Source organism: Amblyomma americanum, chromosome 1 (assembly GCF_052857255.1).
Source record: "Amblyomma americanum isolate KBUSLIRL-KWMA chromosome 1, ASM5285725v1, whole genome shotgun sequence".
NCBI lineage: Eukaryota > Metazoa > Arthropoda > Arachnida > Ixodida > Ixodidae > Amblyomma > Amblyomma americanum.
In genome coordinates, this window is record NC_135497.1 from 199,261,889 (window position 1) to 199,281,721 (window position 19,833).

Here is a 19,833-nt window from a genome sequence, read left to right on the forward strand (position 1 = left end):
CGAACAATCATTTCATCGTAGACTCTGCGACTACCTCAGCGCAAAGGGTATTCACTACTTTTAACTTTCTGCCTCCTGCATTCCTTCCTCTTTTTTTCAACTTATGTCTCATAGCACACTTTTCGAATAAAAAAAAACTATTAGAGTTCGGCGTCTAATTGTTTATAGGCTTGTAGCCGGTCGTTAGTTTTTACAATTTAGAAAACACGATTACCCTTGGTGCCGTGGCTCGACAAAATTGGGCTTTTTTGACTAGTTACGTGAAATGGAGGGGTTGGTTTGAATGCTTGCTTGCGAAAGCGCATATATTTTGGCACGATGTAGCCAAATCTTGTCGAGCCACAGCGGTGAGGGTAATCACGTTTTCGAAATTATGGAAACTGATATGGCTATTACAACTACTGGCAACAAATCTCTAATTGCGACCATTTGCCCAACTGTGTTAGCTAAAAAGCTATTATCAGAAAGTAGTCAAGCAGCTTACTACTTAAGACAATTCACCGGCTTTCCGGTGTCCTCCAACAATGGTTATAATGTGCCGAAAAAGCGATATTTTTTACCCCAAAAAGCGTATTTTTGAAAATTACAGAAAATCTTCCCTGAAACAGGTCGTATATTAAAATGCGATAAAGATATCCTTTTGTGTCAGTGGGGATGAAGTAATATTGACCGTTGCATCTAGCGGCGAGACGCGTGCTTCCACAAACTGCAATTACAAACGAGTGCTGAAGCTGCGGTAGGCTCCAGGCGCGAAGCTTGGTAGGGTTGGCCCTGAGGAAGCTCTCACCTCTGCCGCAGTTACGACGCTGACCCACTTGGCGCTTTTCTTGCAGCTTCGGAATGCGCGTATTAGTGGGCGTCGGAGCAAAGGCTTTCTTCTTACTTGTTTTCCGAGACGGGAAACCTAGGCCCACCTGAACAAGAAAGGCCCTTCTTGGCTCCGTATGGCGAGGCGGCATTGGTGCGCTATACGCGCCGTACGGTGAGGGGCATCGGTGAGGCAGGGGGGGGGGGGGCACCGTCAGACCGAACGGCTCGGGCGCCGAAGTGGTTGCGGCTCGAAAGGACGGCGTCTTCCGGCAGGGGCTCATTTAGGCGGCCGGCCAATGTATTGGCCAGAGTGCACCTTCACACGATGGCCCGGGCTTCTCGGCATCCGATCGGGCCCGTTTTCGTGTGAGCGGCTTCTTCCGGAAGCTGAGCAAACGAGATCCGACGCTTCATCCCTGGCTCGCGGAGAGAAACATCTTCAGCCGGCCGAACCCCCCCCCCCCCCCCCCCCCCCGCCAGCCTTATCGACCGCCGGTCCAAGTGCCATTGAGCCCGCGATCAAGCCAAGGCAGCTCAGTCTGGCTTCCTTGTGGCTATCAACTGTCAACAGAATAGGCACGCAAAGCACAAACGCATATAGGCGCACACCCTGACGCGCAAATAAACATCGGCGGCAGTCATGCGTACGCACGCCTCCCCATAACGCGCGCTGACGCCCACGTACAAACATAACCAACCGCACCCATAAGCTAAGGGCGGACAAGAGAGGAGACATATTACTCCCAGTGCGTGCCGTTGACAACGCGAATGGCAAGCAGGCGCTGATCGCCGACAGCACGATGGTCTTGCTTTCTCCGCACACCGATGACAGACGTGTCGGAGCAGTGTGGCTATACGCGCGCTTACGCGAGCAGATTTGCGGTGGAGCCCCTCAGAGCGCGGCCTTTCATATTGTGTGCTTTCCCTCTAGGCGGAATTCTGGCGCCCAGTAAGGAACCCGTTCTTTACAGAAGCAGCGAACAAACGTCGCAAAGGCCAACCGCGATCCACCCTACATGCAGTGCTTCCGACAAACCAAGAACGAGACCATCTCCGGACCAATTGGACTGCACTGTCGATTGAATTGTCTGGCCACGTCAGAGACGTGATTCTAAGATTAATAGGCTGGGTGAACAAGGCTAAAATTTCCGGAGGATGTATGCGAACCCTGTTAAAGCTGGTCTTCAAACGAATAAAATGCGGTGTACAGTTTCCGTGCAGCACATCAGCAGGGAACGCCACGCATAAGTCCATTTTCTCAAAAGCCTAATTTTGCTTCAATTTAAAGAGAAATATGTGTCCTCAGTGGCGATTTTTTGAACTGGTATCTCAACGATTTTTATTTACACAATGCTCCAAATCGTTAAAATGAATAGCTGTGCGAGAAGGAAGGCACATCAATAGCAGTCTGTAGTAAGAAAACACTAAAATGTAATTAAGTAAACTCCGCCATATTCCGCCACTTGCCTGTAATAAGACACTCGAAATTGAACAAAAACATGTGGAATATCCTAATCCCTAAGCGAAAAATTTTCCCTGAGAAAACCACTTTTTTTTTTTTGGAAGGAGGAGAGGGCACTCAATATTTCAGTTTTTTTTTTTCCAGTGGAAGAAAGTTCCAGAAATGCAGTGTGCAATGAGGCCCCTCCTAACTTCATCGACCACAGCCCTGAGTCAAGAGGATGGCGAAGTTCTACTTTTTCAGAGAAAGTCGAACGCCTCCTTGCAATACTAGTGTGTAGTTTGAGGCTGGCTCTCTGCTGTGTGGTCTGGAAACGAGCACGCAGAATACGCAAGCCTTTCTCTTCCTCAACTCTAAGCATATTATCTCACTCGCCGCTTGGATTCCCTGAGCATTCACAAAATACATATAAGTATTGCACTCTTAAATGTACCAAAAGATAAAAGCGCAGCTCACGGCTCTAAGGGAGGCATTACGTGCTTAAGGTCAGGACCGGGAACCCGCTGCGGCAATTCAAGAGAAAACGACGGGTGGAAGAGGATAAAGGGCCTAGCTCAGCTCTTTACAATAATGACCTCAAACTTTCATCTCTTCCCTCCAACTTGGATGGCGTTTTCATCCTGAATGAATTTGCACTGCTTGGGGGCTTTTTAATGGCAGGCGGATTGAATGCTGGCGGGACGATGTGGGCAATACATTTCGACAGTACCGAGGATCTCTTAAAATAGCTGCGCAGGAAGCATTGTCTGAAGCAGACCGTGGCGTACTATGTCGTAACCAAAAACTGCTCTATTCACCTGTCGGCCAATCCCAGCATAGCTCCGAATGGACCCTGTGCGGTAACAGGGTTGCCCAGGCAATGCGGTCATTGGAGCAAGCGGGCAGTGTGTTGCAGTGCTGCTGACGTCACTTCTTTAAGTTGCCAAGCGAAAACGTTGGGAGCCTTTTTGTTTTTTGTTTTCCTTGAGTATAGGCGAAAAAGCTCAAGAACGGTACAAAAAATCATTGCACGTGTGCCTGTGGGGCTGTTGATGACTGCTGCTGCCTACCCTGCATACAGCCGCAATTTTCTGCGGAAGTGCGCTAAGCCTCCCCACCAATCAGAAAAGTTACTCGGGTGTCCCGAACAATGGTCTCTGAGGAGTTCTTTCGGGTTTTCATTCGTCCAAGTCTTTCGGCTTTTTTTTTTTCTAAAAGTTGTCGGAGTCTAAAGTGTTACTCACGTGTCTCTCATCGGGGAGCGAGGCTGTTTGTTGTGGCGAGAGCTTTGCTGGGCTCGACGTTCCCTGCGGGGAGGTGGAGAGCCTCTGGTAACGTCGCCGCGTTTAGCGAAAACTCAGGCCCGGAGAGCCTCGCCACGCGCGGAGGAAACCAAATTTTTCACAGCTAATCTTCGTTGCGGAGTCCAAAGTGCGTGCCGACTAGAACTCCGGACGGCACGGAGCCCAACTAGGCCTCTTCTCCTGGGCTTCAGGCTGCCCAGGTAACTAACTGCTCTTCCTTAACGCCCTCCAAAGTCATGTAACAGCTCTTTCGGCGTAAAAGGGGCTGCAGGGCTAACCTAGTAAGATGAAAACTCTGTCCCATCGCGAATCAAAAACGTAAACTAAGATAAAAGTAGCAGCGGCGCAACAAATTTCAGCTCTCGCACTCTGCCCGTTCTTGCTTCTCTTTGTTGGGGGCGTTCAAGAAAGTGCAACGCGGCCGGCGGCCGCGTCGGCCTGCGCAGGGGAAAGGCGGCCACGTAGGCCGCGCTGTTTACGCGCGTGTCGAGCTTCGCCCCTTTCAACGTGCTCCGCGGCCGGCTAACCCAATCTGTTACGCTGTCGCAGCTCGGACAGTTTTGTTGGCTTTCGCTCTTCCTCCTTCCCGACCCGTTCTAAAACGGCCAAGAGGAACCACGTTTGCGAAAGGCGTTCCCTGCGCGTGTCGCTAGTCTCTAGAGACGGACTCGTCCACTCGTTACGCCGCCAGCCCTGACCATTTAAACCAACGAGCTACAGGGCACGTATCCGGGAAGTAAATTAAGCGGCAGACATCAAACTAATAACGTGGCGCTCCCTGTCTCATGCGATTATGAGGCCTATTTCCCCCTCCCTTCCCTTCCCTTCTCCCCTGGAGGTCCTGTAGCGCGTCGGGTCATAACTTATCAAGAACCCCAAGGGTTACAGAGATTACTGTCAGCTCACTTTCTCGTTCTTTCTTGCGTTAGTGTATGGGCATTAAATGATTGCTTTTGCAATCCCTGTAGCCAGTGCTGATCCCGAAAGAACCAGTCAGCGCATGCACATGCGTGGGATTTTTTAGTAACAGGGTGACTTTTGTGCATGGTAAAAGTTCTTCCGTGTCTGGGGGGTTTAGGCTGAGAATGAAACCCGTCTTCCTTCTTAACGCGCGGCATTTCATCTCACTTTGAATCATGCGCTTTCGCTAAAGTAAGCATAAGTGGCACCAGTGCGATGCTTGAAGGTCCCACCACTTACTAAAGCGCCATTTTCGGTATATTTAAGGGTAGGGAAAAAAAACCGAGGAAGGAAGTTGTGCGGTTAGCAGGTTGCGAGAAATCGCAGTGACACTTTGTTTTTTCATCTGTCATTTTTTTTTTTCTCATAGGCACAGATCAAAACGCAGCAAGACCTCTGCGCGGTGGCATATCGCACTGGCGTTGGGCCCCATTAGGTATCATCGCCAGGGAACTGAGCCTGCAGTTTTCTCTGCACCTCTTAAAGCACCTCAGCACTACAGCATGAATGCGCTTCATACGCAAGAGAACACCTTAAATAGAAAATAAAAAATTTTGCTTGCTCTCGACCTTGTAGCGTAATTAGCGCAAATGATTGTAAAGTTGCACTTGACACAGTATGAGTTTTATATTTTATGATAGCTCTGTCGACTCCACAATCGAATAGTCTACGTTCTCCCGCAAATGTATCTCCGGAGGTGACTCACGACTGTAGCGATAAAATGGTCATTCCCTCGATCGCGCCCGTGCTATATGAAGCCTTAGAATTGTTAGAATTTTTAAACCACATCGCACTGTCTGCTCTCTTTAAAGAATACCTAAATTATAGGTTTTACAGTAAGAAAACCTTATACGCATTTAGTAATATCCCAGCGCTCGCTTTAAAGGTGCCCATGGGGGTGAAAATTAACCGGGTGCCCTCCCCTAAGGCGTGCCCCATAGTGCCCAAGCACAATGTTGCTATCTCAAGTGCAAATCTGCATTATTCATTAGCCCATCAATGAATGAATAAACCGTCGAAAATCTATTTACGTTTCGCTGAAGTACACGCCTTGGGCAGTACGATGCCCAAAGTTTTTATTAAGCAACAGGCAAGGCGTGGGCAACACTTGGAAACTTTCCGCGAAGCAATTTCCCGGGAACCAAACAAGCCGTTTGATTTGCCGCCTACGAGCTTCTCGCTGAGCGTTTACCTCCCATGCCCCAAAGGCAAAGCTTTTGTCCCATTTGGAATGCATAGCTTACGCACTGTCCTCTTTATCCCGCGAGGCGTTTTGTGTGTTTCCGTCCGGAGAGTCGCATAATAGGGAGCTGGAGAGCCGGCGTACTCCCGGCGATGCTTGCTTTATGTCCGTCCAGCTTCCGCTGCCTCCGCTGCAGAGCACGGATAGCAACCCAACAAAGAGGACGCTGCCGCGAGGAAGAGCAGAGGCAGGGGTGGTCCGCGGTACTACGTGAGCCGACACGAAATGAACGAGACGACGCCGCCTGCCGTCCGCCGGCGAAAGGAAGTGGCAGGAGTCAGAGCGAGGCGCTCAGCGTCTCTTTGTAGTCAATCACCGACGCCTCGCATGGAAGAATTTTCAGCCTCAAACTTCGATGAAACGTAGGCACAAAACCGCAGGGAGTGGAATGTTGTTCAATAGACGCGCGCGCTGGAGCTGCGTGCCAAGCAGCCAATGAGGTCGCTGGCAGCCGTCCGCCTTTCTTTGATGTCGAGAGCATTCTGCTGGGAAAGAAGCGACGGAGGCGAACCCCCAGTGCGCTCTTCGGTGTTCCTTCTGTGTCCGCGTAACTTATATGGGCACATTCTTTTTTTTTTCACTCCAGCGCAGGGCGAGAAGCACGACGTGGCATGAATGTTGCATATAAAACCTTGAGAGAGGCATTCAAAAACAATTTTGTTGTCCGTGAGCGGTGATGTATACGCATTTTAATTAGCGCCCGAGCTGGCACTCGCCGTAGAAGTCGTTGAACTGGGGCTATTAAGTCAGGCTGCACTTGGACCGCCTTCGACGAATATGCAGCACAGAAAGCAATGCGAATTACTTGAATGGTACCGCCGAGCGGCACACATGACTCTCACTCATCTCGACATAAGCAAGTAACTTTACGCTGCTGTCTGGAAGGTTGACTTGAAACAGCAATGCGCCATATGTAATCAAAGAAAGCATGAAAATAGGGACACCTTACGATGGGCTGTTGAACGAACGATAGCACGTGCCATATAATAGCACCACTTTGCGTGAACGAGTACCGTCTATCCATGTCCAGCATAGGCTAATAATACTGATTCATGCAAGCTGTTATGTTGTAAAGTGTAAAGTGAAGCGGCCAAGTATATGTCGGCTCTAACTTGTGTTTCGGAAACTCATGAAAGTGTTTAGCCATTGACTCGACGCCCCAAATGAGTCTCATTACTGCTGCAGCTAATCCACGCTAGCTCTAGATTTTTAGGAGAATCTACGCTTTAAGAAATAACAAAAACTGTGCGTGTTGCAGGCCTCTGTTGCTGCGTAACTATTACTGTTTTCAGTTCTTTTGCTGGGACCAATAATAAAACACATGTTGCTGACTTTAGTCGAGCTTCTGAAAACCGAGCTAAGAATTAAGACAGCTTTGTCTAATTTTTATTACAAACACCCTTTTTGCTCTTTATTCACAGAATTGAATTCGATGACCGTGTATAGCTCTGCTTGTGATTGGGAGGGAAGCATGACGGTAAAATTTTGCTTTGAACCTGAGAGGCTCAAGGACCGTTTAGAGTAGGGAACTGCTTTATTTTCGCCGACTTTCGGCTAGATATAAGATGTCTGTAAAGCTTGCTAGCTATACGTGCATTCACCTTATAATAGTTTGCCGCCGCCATTGATCTAAGTTTGAATGTTAATGAGCAGATTTAGCTTCTAACATAACAGGAAAGTAGATAACACCCTTTGTTTTATCGGGTAGTCAATAGCTTACACCAAGTAAATTATTTCAATACGTAGTTTCCTGTGAATGTCACTGAGTAACCAACTAACTAAAGATACCACTATATACCACCATATACCTCATGAACTTCGATCATGCAGCAATGCAATGACTACATAAAAACTCAATCTGAAAATCTACGAGCTCACATGTTCGAAAGAAGCTTCTTTCATGTCAATATTACCGGCAGTATGAAGGGAGTAAAACCAACTGATGGGTTAGTTGGTGCATACTAAATAAAGGAAAAGTTCAACACCCATAAAAAAAACGAGCACAAAGAAGACAACACAAAGAAGAGAAGGACAGGAGGGGCACTTAAGGAATGATTTTGTTGCCCCTTCCTCAGCCAGAGAGGAAGGAAAACAGTGGAGAAACCAATGTCGCCTCGCATCCCTTTTGGAGATATTTTTCTCTACGCTTCCATTTTGTGAGTGGCGCATGACTAATTGTCTAATTAAATACCAATTTAGACGATCCTTGAGAAACTTGCTGTTCTATTCAGCTAGCAACAAAATTTCAGATGGCGTTTTGATTGAGAGAACCAAATCTTTTCGAAGAATTCCGACTGGCGGTGAAGATACTTAACAATGCGCGACTTTTCTGCAGTTCACTCCACACTGTTCCCAGGCAGTGTCACTGACGTCTGCGACACTTACTTTATTTGCTTAACATTAGAGCAAAGCAAGGTGATCTGGGCGAATTTTCAGTGCGGCACAATGCACCAAATTCCGAATATAAGGGCGCAGTAAAATCTGGACAAGTTACCGTCACGACTGCAACGAATGGTGGCCCCATATGCAACCAGCTTGCATATAGGGCCACCACACATAACCTGCATATTGTTCGGCATCAAAACAGGCGCGAACACCTTACCGTCATTGAGGCGATGGACCGGCCCTAGGCACGCATTCTGTCCTCGTTTTCCAGCAGAGTTGAACGCTTGTAGAACGCACTGCGGAATTAAAACAGAAAGTGTTAGTCTTTTTTCTCTCAAAGCAGAATAACAACAACGGGTCTCTTATACGTATATTCGTTTTGAGGCACCCAGTTGCAACTGAGACGTCCTGATGCTTTAGTGAGCGTCTCCTATCACGTTAACGTCCCGTTAACATGCACTACTGCAGACAAATTGCTTACACGTAGTACACACGTGCCATAAAAGCCTGAGATGAGCGGAAACAAAGACACTAAAGCGGTGGCATACTCAGGGTTTTTGTATTATGGTTTCAGCTCCTGAGCCGTACCGGTCATTTCGGAAAGACGTTGCTGGCTATGAAGGGGTGCCACTTGAACACTGCGCTGAGTTATTCAAGCTTCTTCTACAAAGCCTTTTGTTGTTTATTTAGATAGCACGCAAAACGCTTCAAAACGTGGTCAAGGCAATTTTGACCACGCCGCAGACGCTTTCAGAGGAAAAGGTTTCTATGACGAAGTGACGAAGACGGAGTAGAAGGTGGTGCCAGCATCTGCCCTTTCAGCAGGCATCCCTAAATAACCTTTGTATTACCGACGACGCAGCAGCGGCGTGCCTGCCAGGCGATACTTAACAAATATATTTACACCAAAATGAAAAAAAAAAGCTTGGAGATCTTCTTAACGACATTCTTAGCGAAGAAAATGCGGTAGCACTTAGGCTACCTGCTGTGGTGTCTACAATCAGCGTCTAATGTTGTTCTTGCGATTTTCCTGCCAAAACTGCGGTTGGAACCACTTCCATTTCCCTTATACGGGAGGCATCAGTCATCACCTTCTAGGATGTTCAAGTACCTTCCATGTGATTATTATAAAGTATTATACTAATCCAACCCACGAAATCCGCCTTGATCCATTTGTCACATATATTAAGGAGCCTAAATTAAATTTTAAAGGAAAGAGGTGTGAAGAAGACGACATGGATTAACCGAAGAATAAAGAAGAGGAAGAAGAAGCATTCGGTGAGGTGGAGAGAGATGATTGGTGGAGAAGCATTCGGCGAGGTGGAGACAGATGATTGGTGGAGAAGAGAAGAAGACGACGACGCGGCTTACGTGGACTAACACCGAGGCTATAAAAGGGCGAGTGAGAGCGAGGCACGAGGGGGAACAGTAGAGAAGCGGAGGCTCCGGCGGGTCAGGGACACATCGGCTGGAAGACAGCGACGCCGGCTACTGCTCCGGTGAGCTCGCGTTCTACGGCATGGCATCGTGGACTTCATGCCGTGTCTGAGCCCATTCCGGGGAGTCAACGGAGGACGCTACCATCTGCTACGGCCAGGGGTATCTCCAGCGCTGCTGCCACCCATCCGGGTGGTGCCCCCAACGCCAACACCGGCCTCACCTCCACGGGCGCTTGGACCGGGAGCTTGTACGACGCAGCCAGCGATGCCGCCAGCAACGCCAGCCCAAGCACGCCGAACGCCGCCTCGACGCCGGCTACGGGAGCCATACAACGCCGCAGCCGCACCGAACCAGCCGTGAGCACGAACGCCGACCGCTAATAGCAGAACGCTAGTTGTAGACGCTGGTAGCAGTGTGCCCGTGTCCTGTGTATTAATAGTGTAATTCCTCCGTGTTCACACCCTCCCCACGTAGTCTTGCTCGGCAGGAGGAGGTACACATACGCTGGACTTGGGCAGGGGCGGCTCTGACACCATCTTTCCGTCATCGGTGGCGTGCAAAAGATCTGCCATCAACTGACAGGTGCCCTCAGTGTGGCACTGCACCGGACATTGATGATGTGCAGCACTTATTGTGGACGTGCCCAGCGACGGCTGATATTATAAAACGGCTCCTCATGGAATTGGGCCTGCTGTAGAACCGCGAACGTCTCTATGTAAAGTGGACTTGGAACAATCGTTTCATCAGCAACGTCTGCGACTACCTCAGCGCAACGGGTCTTCCATCCTTCTTTTAACTTTCAATCACCCGCATTCCTTCCCCTTTTTTCAACTTATGCCTTATGGCACACTTTTCGAATAAAAAAAAGTATATATTCGTTTAGTTCAGGCTTCAGCGGTGAAGCGATTTTTGAAGGTTTGGTCGTGAAGTAGAGCTTTCGCTAAAAAAAATTGGTTAACAATTACGCTCCTCGGTAATGAGACTTTTTAGCGCAGCTGCTATGGTATTTCAACCAATGGCGACCGCAGATGGAAGACGCAGTGCCGAGCGGAGGCAGACATGGGTTTAGACTTCGGTAGGGCGCGCTGCGCTCCGCCGCCGCTGAGCTTATAGCTGAGCCTCTGATCGGCGAATCCTGACTAGAAGCATTTGCAAATGGCATTACAGTTGAAATCACATGACAGCGACGCAAGCAACGGTGTGAACCCAAGCTAATGTAATTCTTCGTGAATGACAATGAATTCGTCGCCTGACAGGGGGCTGTTGCAGTTGCTTGGAATTCATGGGGTTGTGTAGCGCAATTCAATTTCTTATGCGCCGTCTCCCCTCTTCCCCACATTCCTAACGCTTCAAGGGATTGCTCATCAATAGCGCGCGTAGCTGCTCACGTAACACACTGCATTACGCACTGTTTACCTTTACGGCACGCCATTTAACATAAAACATTACGCATAACTGTTTGAGTAAAAACGGTCGCAAACCAGAGAAAGACGATTGCTGCGCACATGCTAATTAAAACGGCGTGGTAAAATTCCAGGTGAAAAACGGCCGGCACAGCTGCCCTTCAGCATTATAATTTCGGTAAGAAGTCCATTCAGACAGGTTGGGAGGAAGAGCAGTAACACATTAATCAAGCTGTCGACGCGTGTTGATAATCAGTATAGCCCTGTCGAAAAACCAAGCACGACATTTCTGGAAGCGGGCCGCGACGCCGAGAGAGGGAATAGGCGCCGCGTCAAGCTGCGTCTCCCTACCCCTGACTTTTACAGAGGGCTGGAACCGCAGGTCTGCGCACGCCGCTTCGCCAAGGTCGCGGGAAGAGGAGGACGAGGGCCGTTAGCTGACTGGCGCTAGCGGGAGCCCGAGCCTTCGAGAGTCCTGCAGAAATGTCAGTTTTTTTTTCTCTTTGCCGCAGGTCACCGACGCGTGACCTGCCTTCACGCTACCGCTTTCCTCCTCGCGCTATCTTCGCTATCGCCGTCATTCATCCCCCTCTGTGCTCTGCGCACGCTCTCTTTTATCCTCCGATGCGCTCGTTCGCTCGGTTACGCCGAGGCACGCCGCTCAACGAAGGAACGGGCGCCTAACAGCTGTGCTGGAAAACACAATCAATCAGTCGACTGTACGGGTTTGTTTTCGATGTTGACAAAGTGTTTCAGGGCTGTGTAAAAGAGAAATTGAATGGGCACTCCTGTTTGCGACGGTTCGCGTATGTGTACAATGGGACGTCTCTGATAGATGGCATTCCTTGTCGGTCATTGACAGCGCCGTCTAAGCACCTTTCAGTTTCTTGAACAGCTCCCTGGCTAGATGCCACCGAAAACTCTTTCTGCGCGCGGCTTACTTCATTTAAGCCTTCATTAAGAAGGGGGGACAGCCTTCGAAGGCAGCACCCTGCAGCCACAAGGATAGAGTTGCGTCAGGCGCGCCCTACAAAATTGAAGAAAAGGTTCAAAAAACAGCTGACAGAATAACCGCACCAGAGCGTGCCAAGGAGCGAATGATACGGTCGCAGAGCCACGGCTGCACCACAGCGCGAGTGCCTGGAGTCTTGACGCAAGTCGAGACCAGCCGCCGCCAGCCCATCCTCGCGCAGCAGCAGCCGCCCAGCAAGAACGACCGCTCGAAGAACAGACCACCGGAGCAGCACGGCTGGGCAGAGCATGGCATCTTTAGAGGAGCAGCCTTTCAACAAGCCCGTGCCACACAGCGATAACCAAACCCCAGCGGCTATGAGCCCAGCTGCAGTCCCGTTAGCTGCTAGCGAGGCATAGCAGTCCTCAGTTAAATATGCCGAAAATCAACTCGTTGGGTCTGTGCTTTCGTCTCCTCGTGCCCATTGTGGATATAGAATCAGGTCTGGTAAGCACAGACTGGGTCATCATACTGCATTTTTTTAGGGATCTCTAACACAGTAACATTCACCATTTACCTCCTGCCTACAACCACGTGTTTTACGCGTCAATTTAAATTTAAAAGGCACAAGCTTTAATATTACACGAAAGCTAAGCAATACTTGAAAGAAGGCTGATTTCCCACTTGTGCCAATTTCAGATATAAACATCAAAAAGAAAGAAAAAAGAGAAGAAGCGCACCCGTGAATGCGTGCACGTAAGTGCCTGTGTTCATCACCTCCTGGCCTACGTTATCTCTTTCTGAAATGGCATTGCATATATGAACAGAAGAAGGGTCATGTCGTCGAATGCTGCCTCTCAAAGCAGCGAAGGTTGCATCCATTCCAGGAGGTTACTCCCTCCTAATGGGTTTTATTTCGTGCCTGTGGTGGTCATGTGTCTCAGATGGCAAGAAAAGAGGAGAAAAAGGGCAATTTCCGCTCGTACGCATGGCATTTCGTCCTCTACCGGATGGAACACACCACTCTGTGTAATGGGCGACGAGGATGTAGCAACAGATCTTGCAAGATGACTTTCAGTACGCCAACTATATATATATATATATATATATATATATATATATATATATATATATATATATATAGTTACTGATAAACGGTCGAAGCACTCAAACCAGGTTTTAATTAAACGTGTTGGGCGTGCCAGACACCGAGGAGCTCGAGCGAGGAAGAAGATAAAAACCCCTAGACCCTAGAGTGCGCAAAGCACGGCAAGTCCTATCTAAAACAGTTCGGCCGCAGTATGGCGCCACTGGCTTCATTGGTACAGTGGCATTACTCCCCCTCTCTGAAGGGCAACGACTCGGTGCCGCAACAATGAGAAGCAGGAAGGCAAGGGACGGCGAATGTTCCGGCGGCTGGTGTAGACAAGCCTGAAGAGCTAGCGGGCGTGGTACGGCTTCATCCGTGCGACATGGACGACTTCGGGGGTCGGCCGTCTAGAGGAGCGAACTGTTCCCCGGGGGAGAACTTCATAGTTCACCTCACTGACTTGGCGGAGCACCTTTTAGAGGCCAAAATATCGCCGTAGAAGCTTTTCGGAGCACCCACGCATGCGGATTGCGCTCCACACCCAAACTTGTTCGCCGGGCAAGCACTAAGGTTCACAGCCAAAATTGGTTACCAAGAGCTCGGTTCGGCCATTGTTCAGCTCAACAATTCCGCGAGCAACACAGAATTGCCGACCAAGGAGCAGCGACATGTTGGTTTCAGCAATGCCACGAGTTCCAGCGATGTTGTCGCAATCTACGGTAACAAACATGCTAGCTCTCGACGGGATTAATACGTGGTCGTCAAAGACGCGTAACTTAGTCCTGCGTGGCTCGGGATCGCCGTCAACAGGTGGTTGAGTGGAAAATGACACGACAAGCTCCTGAAGGTTGATGACAGCACCGTACTCCTGAAGGAAATCCAAACCAAGTATCAGGTCTTTGGAGCACTCGGGCAGCACAGCAAAGCAACCAGGGAAAGTAGCACCACGGATTCGTGACGTGCAGACGCCAATTGGCGTAACCACATGGCCGCCGGCGGTGCGGATCTGTGGTCCAGACCAAGGAGTCAGAACCTTTCTGAGGGCCGTAGCTAAACGACTGCTCATTACAGAAAAATCAGCGCCGGTATCTACAAGTGCGGTCACATCGCGATTATCAGCGATTACTGGGATTTCGGCAGACACCAGTCGGTCGCAGCACGTCGTTGTCGTTGAGGTCGTCGGGCGAGGTCGTCGTCGGTCGGATCGTAGACGCGAATCGTCGGGTGGAGGCTCTTGACTTGATCCAAAAGCGGCGGCCCTACCACCGGGGGACGCCGTCTTCAGTTTTCCCGATGTGGGGACGCGCCTCTGAACTGGCTAGAAAAAGACAGGCGGCTTGGCGAAGAAAACCGCCTTGGGGATGGCGACCGGGACTGGCGTCGCCGCGACGTCGTTGGCTGCACGTTATCAGACAGATACTGCTCGATGTCCCGCGGCCGTTCTCCGTAGCGTGGTCGAGGTGCGTCAGGTGAAAACCCCCTTAAGCCCATTCTGCGGTAGGGGCAGTGGCGGAGGATGTGGCCGGGTTCCCCGCAGTGGTAGGAGAGCGGCCTATTGTTTGGCGTTCGCCAAACGCGCGCTTTGCTCATGGTGGACAGGGGCTCCTGCGGTACGACGGGTACAGCTGCAGTTGGGTACCGCGGTGAAGGCACAGGAGTGACGGGGGAAAAGGCTTGTCTCACTGGCCCAGGACGACTTTGTAGTGCTTGACTTTATGTCATCACATAGGGCGCTGGCTGCGGAGCTGGTGGCGACTGAACAGCTCGTCGGACTTCATCTCGGACCGCGTCCGGTATGGCAGCGACGCTGGCCTGTGGAGCTTCGAAGCGAAGTTTCTCGAGTTCGCGCACCAGGCTCCTCAGAAGCTCTCGAAGCTCCTCAGTGGGTAGCGACGAGGGCGTATAGTGGTGAGCGGCTGCTACACTATAGCCTAACGGCCGTAGTGCGCGCCCCTTTCTTGCAGAGAACGATCCATGCTTGTTGCCGCCTTGGCAAAGTCGGCCACCGTTCTTGGCGGGTCACGTACCAGTCCGGCAAACAATTGCTCTTTGACGCCGCGCATCAAGTGGCGTACCTTCTTGTCCTCGGGCATAGCAGGATCGGCGCGATTGAAGAGCCGCGTCATGTCCTCGATAAACATGGCGACGCTCTTGTTCGGCTGCTGCGACCTCGATTGCAAGGCGATTTCAGCCTTCTCCTTTCGTTCGCTGGTGCTGAAAGTGGCTAAGAGCTCTCGGCGAAAGATCTCCCAGTTAGTGAAGGAAGCTTCGTGGTTCTCATACCACGTCTTGGCCGAGTCCTGTAGTACGAAGTACACGTTCCGCTATTTGCGCTCACCGTCCTACTCGTTGAAGCCCGCCACACGGTCAAAGCTGGCCAACCAGTCTTCGACGTCCTCAAACCTCTCACCGTGGAATGATGGGGGCGACCGAGCTCTGTGAAGGACGAACGGCGGGGCATTCCCGGAAAGCTGACTTGTCTGCCTAGCAGTAGCGGACGTCATGGCCCTTGCTGATCTTGCGAGTTGACCGAACTCTAGTTGTAGGCTTCGCAGGCGGCGGCTCGCCTTGTGGATTGGTGTTGTAGGCACGCGTTGGGAACTGACGTCAAGAGTGTCCTCGAGGTCAGCGTACATGGACCGTTACCCAGGGGCTCCACCAAATATATCACTGATAAACGGTCGAAGCACTCAAACCAGGTTTTAATTAAGCGTGCTGGGCGTGCCAGACAACGAGGAGCTCGAGCGAGGAAGATAAACATCCCTAGCCCCTAGAGTGCGCAAGGCACGGCAAGTCCTATCTAAAACAGTTCGGCCGCAGTATGGCGCCACTGGATTCATTGGTACTGTGGCAATATATATATATATATATATATATATATATATATATATATATATATATATATATATATATATATATATATATATATATATATATATATATACATACACCTTGTGATATTTCTCCGCACACTTGACACGGAGCGACCTTAAAACGTCATACAAAAAGTACCTGCGCCATCATAACACGCTCGGAACTCATGCATCTCGGCGATTCGAGTGGCACCAGTGGTCTTCATGGGGCAGAATTCGTACTGGTATTTTTCTGCGCTTTTGTTCATTTTACACAAATGGCTCTGCTATGCGAAGCACGAACTTCGCACGTCAGCTTGGTGACCTATAGTTTAATGTGTTTAAGGGGATCTTCCTATGTGTAGTAGGTTTCGACCTTGCCTTGCCGTTTACTAGCCGTCCCAGTTAGCTTTGTTGGATCAGCCAACGAACCAGGAGAAATTGCCTCTTCAACTTAGAAGTTTTTCGGAAGGGTGCACAGCTTTTCTCTTTAGCAATGCGGCGGCGCTTGGGCTGATGTTGAGTAGTAAGCGTTCCGCTCCTCGGTTGCCTACTGCACTTGTTTCGACAGCGTAGGCTTTGCCATGTGTTGAAGATTGCATGCGGCGGTGTTCTCCCGGCGGGTATCAGTATACGATCAGCGTCGTGCTGTACAATTGGACAGTTTTCTATTAGCAATTTTTCCACAGGCACTCCCCCCGTGCATTTATTAGAACAAATGGGACAGTGCACGTGTTCACACCGTTTCGCAAGGCGCGGTTGCTGTCACGCTGCCATTAGGCCCATCTTAGGGAGATGTGCCCTTGGCGACGACCTTTGCGGGTAGCCGGCTGGGCAGCGCCTGCGCTGCGCCGCTGCTCTGTACTTTTTGCGACCGCTGCCATCGCAGCAACACCGCGGGCAACTTGGAGGCGTAGAGCGAAGCGCCGAGAGCGGCTGCTAGAGAGCTTCCGTTCGCCGATGCCTCAGTCCATTGATGACATAAAGCACTCTGTCCAGGCAACATCACCGCCTACTTTCTTGTTCAAACACACTCGCGCCCTGCAACAACTTTTGGAGTAGCCAGGATGTTTATCGCAGCATTTCCTTCGTGCTTCCACTTTCTTGCTTGAGAAAATTTGAGCTTTACTAGTTGCCGAAGAGTTTCAACAACGAAGAGCGCGATCCCTTGAAGCTGCTCAGAATACGCTTGCAGGCTATAAAAACACCAAGTTTCGAAGTCTCGAAGAGGGCGAGTGCGGCGGATGACCCGGGTTCCAAAATGTAAGACGTTACGCAACAAAGCAAAGAACAACAGTTCGGCTTCGTGACAGTCCCTGGGATCTAGAGGATAAAGGGAGTTCTTGCGTGCTAACACACTGCTGCGACGCTTTAATCTTCCAGCGAAAAATCTGAAAGCACAGTGGCTCTTTTTTGAGGCGCGAGAGATCTGCAAGCTGAAGAAAAGCTTTGGCTGTTTGTTACGCTTCCCTGCAGGCGCAACGATAAAGCGTTCGCAAGGCCTTTTGCAATCTGGAAGCAGCTTTCAAAAATACAGTGATTTTCGTTTACACAAACAGAGGCATTGCAGCGTGCACTCGTTGCTCAAGCAGTCGCACTTTGGGCCTCCTCACACATTTAGCCCACTTTGTGTGCACTGGGGAAACAACTGGGCTCTACGGAACTCATGTCAATAAGCGCATGGTCTGCCGTTTTTTCAAACGCGTACAGTCTACCAGTTCAGTACATTTACAAGCGGAAGGTCTTGAAATGACAACCGCAAATCGCCACCAGATTGTCGATTATTTAACGCGCAAAGAAGCTCCATAAGAGTACAGCAACCTAGTTTAGATCCGCTTTAAGTCGCACAACTCACTCTGTTTTAATCGTACATGATTTTTAAAGACTGGTGCACTCGGCCAAAATTAAACCTGCTGCTTTGAGGCGTCATATTATGGCACTACGAACCATGTTGGGTTTTGCTTGCGAGAAAATGATGTGAGTGAATTTCTTCAGTTACTAGTAGTTACTTGTCTAGATGGGGCATCCTGTAACTCTTCATTTGACTACGGGAGCCCACACAAAAATCTGGCTGTCCGATTCCCTGTCGCTAAATCTGTTGGTTGCAGAAAGATTTCTTCAGGCACCCCGCTATCGATAACTGTGGTAAGCGATGGTGATGACTAGTGATGATAGATGAGATGGTTATGTTGATTGAGTCTTCGTTAAAATGGGCCTCGGAGCGCGTATCTTCTTTTTATTACTTCGCCCAAATACAACTGTAAAGGTGAGGTGCGTAACTAGCAACTTAGCAAGTACATGTTTAGATAGCAAATAAAACTCGACTTTACACAGATACCATTTACATCCTTCTAGATGAATTTCTTCTATTTACAAATTTCAGACACTTTTTGACATGTCTGCTTGAAAATTGTGGACTAGAAACACGAAGGAGCAGGGTATAAATGCATTTCGGATGAAAACGTACAGATATAATGTTTGAGAGGAACTGGCACACGTCTGTACGGCATTAACGCTGTGCGTAGGTACCTGAAGGGCTATTCCGCAACGGATAAAGACGGCTGGAAATAAATGGGCACATTTTAGCACTGCAAGTTAAAATCAGACATGCGCGTAAAAGCAAATTACATAGTCACCGAAAACAAATTGAGAACTACATTAACGAATAGTAGATTTCAAAAATATTCAGCAGCCACCGTGGTGGCTGAGTCGTTATGATGACCTGCTGCTGACCCTAAATGCGCGGGTTCAATCCCGGCCGTGGCGGTCGAATTTCGATGGAAGCGAAATGCTAGAGGCGTGTGTACTGTGCGATGTCAGTGCACGTTAAAGAACCACAGGTGGCCGAAGTTATCCGGAGCCCTCCACGGCGTCCCTCATAGCATGAGTAGCTTTGAGACGTTAAATTTTCCCACAAACCAAACCAAGCCAAAATTTTCAGCTTGGGATAACGAAGTTACGTCATGAATACAACATTTCAAGACGTGTTGACGCATAAAAGCATGAACATCAAAAGGAAACATTACCGGAGGAGCATATCACACAGTTCTATTAAGAACTGAAACCTGCAGATGCTAGTGCAATTCAGTGATGCTCTGGAGTTCAATCAAGAGCACATGCTGAGAACACCAGAGAATTTCTGTGTTGTGCTAAATATTAGTTGTTTATTGAGATTGGTTAAACGTATTTTTAGAGCTTCTTTCCTACAATGTTTGGTGGCTTTCGAAGTTGGGATTTGAAAACGCCTCGGGCTCGTATGCGTAAAGGTTCCTCTTTCGTGCGCAATTCTTGTGTAAATCGGTTTTCGGCGCAAAAGCAACGTAGGGGACAATATAGTGGTGCTAACCCAAGTGACGGCCGCGGCCTGGTGCCTAAGCAAGCACCCGTTATTCCGGATGAAATTACAAGAGAAACGGCAGTTCCTGTCTAGGTTTCGTGTTGTGCTCCTGGTTTGGGATCCAAACTCGCCATGCGAGTTTTTCTCGCTGCATCTGGTGCCTTCGGGTTCAAGGTACCTGCGCTGGAGGCGCGCACACGCACGCAGCAACCCTCAGTCGCTTTCTGCAGATCGGCCTGCCAAGTCCACTGTGAGACAAAGGTGCTCTGTGTTATCGCACACCACCAAACTGATAGCCCGGGCACAATGGCGTCTGCAATTGCCGTTCGCAAAGAGGGGCGTCCTCAAAATCCTGGCGGCAGCCACGGCTACGGTAGTGCTACGTTAGCATGCACTGGTGATAACGCCATAAGAATAAATGAGAACCAGACTTCGTGTTTTTCTGAGTAGTGTTTCGGATCATGCATGAACCCTTTATTGTATTTTCGAGTTTCATCTTTCGTCTCTTTTTAATTTGGCAGCAGGAGTAAAACTGCACTGATTCTTGTGTGGAAAATACGCGTTTTTCATGTTTGTCGAACCTCTATGACACGATGTGAAAGAGCTCAGTTACGAG

At 49.5% G+C, this 19,833-nt stretch overlaps 1 protein-coding gene across 1 annotated transcript in view; it reads right to left on the bottom strand.

Annotated features, from left to right (window-relative positions):
• Positions 1 to 19,833, bottom strand: part of LOC144114489 (putative G-protein coupled receptor B0563.6) — a 140,814-nt gene that overhangs the window by 93,954 nt on the left and 27,027 nt on the right. The window contains exon 2 of the mRNA XM_077648258.1: positions 8,361 to 8,439. Coding sequence (XP_077504384.1) covers positions 8,361 to 8,366 — 6 coding nt within the window. The 5' untranslated portion in view covers positions 8,367 to 8,439. The remainder of the gene's footprint in view (positions 1 to 8,360; positions 8,440 to 19,833) is intronic.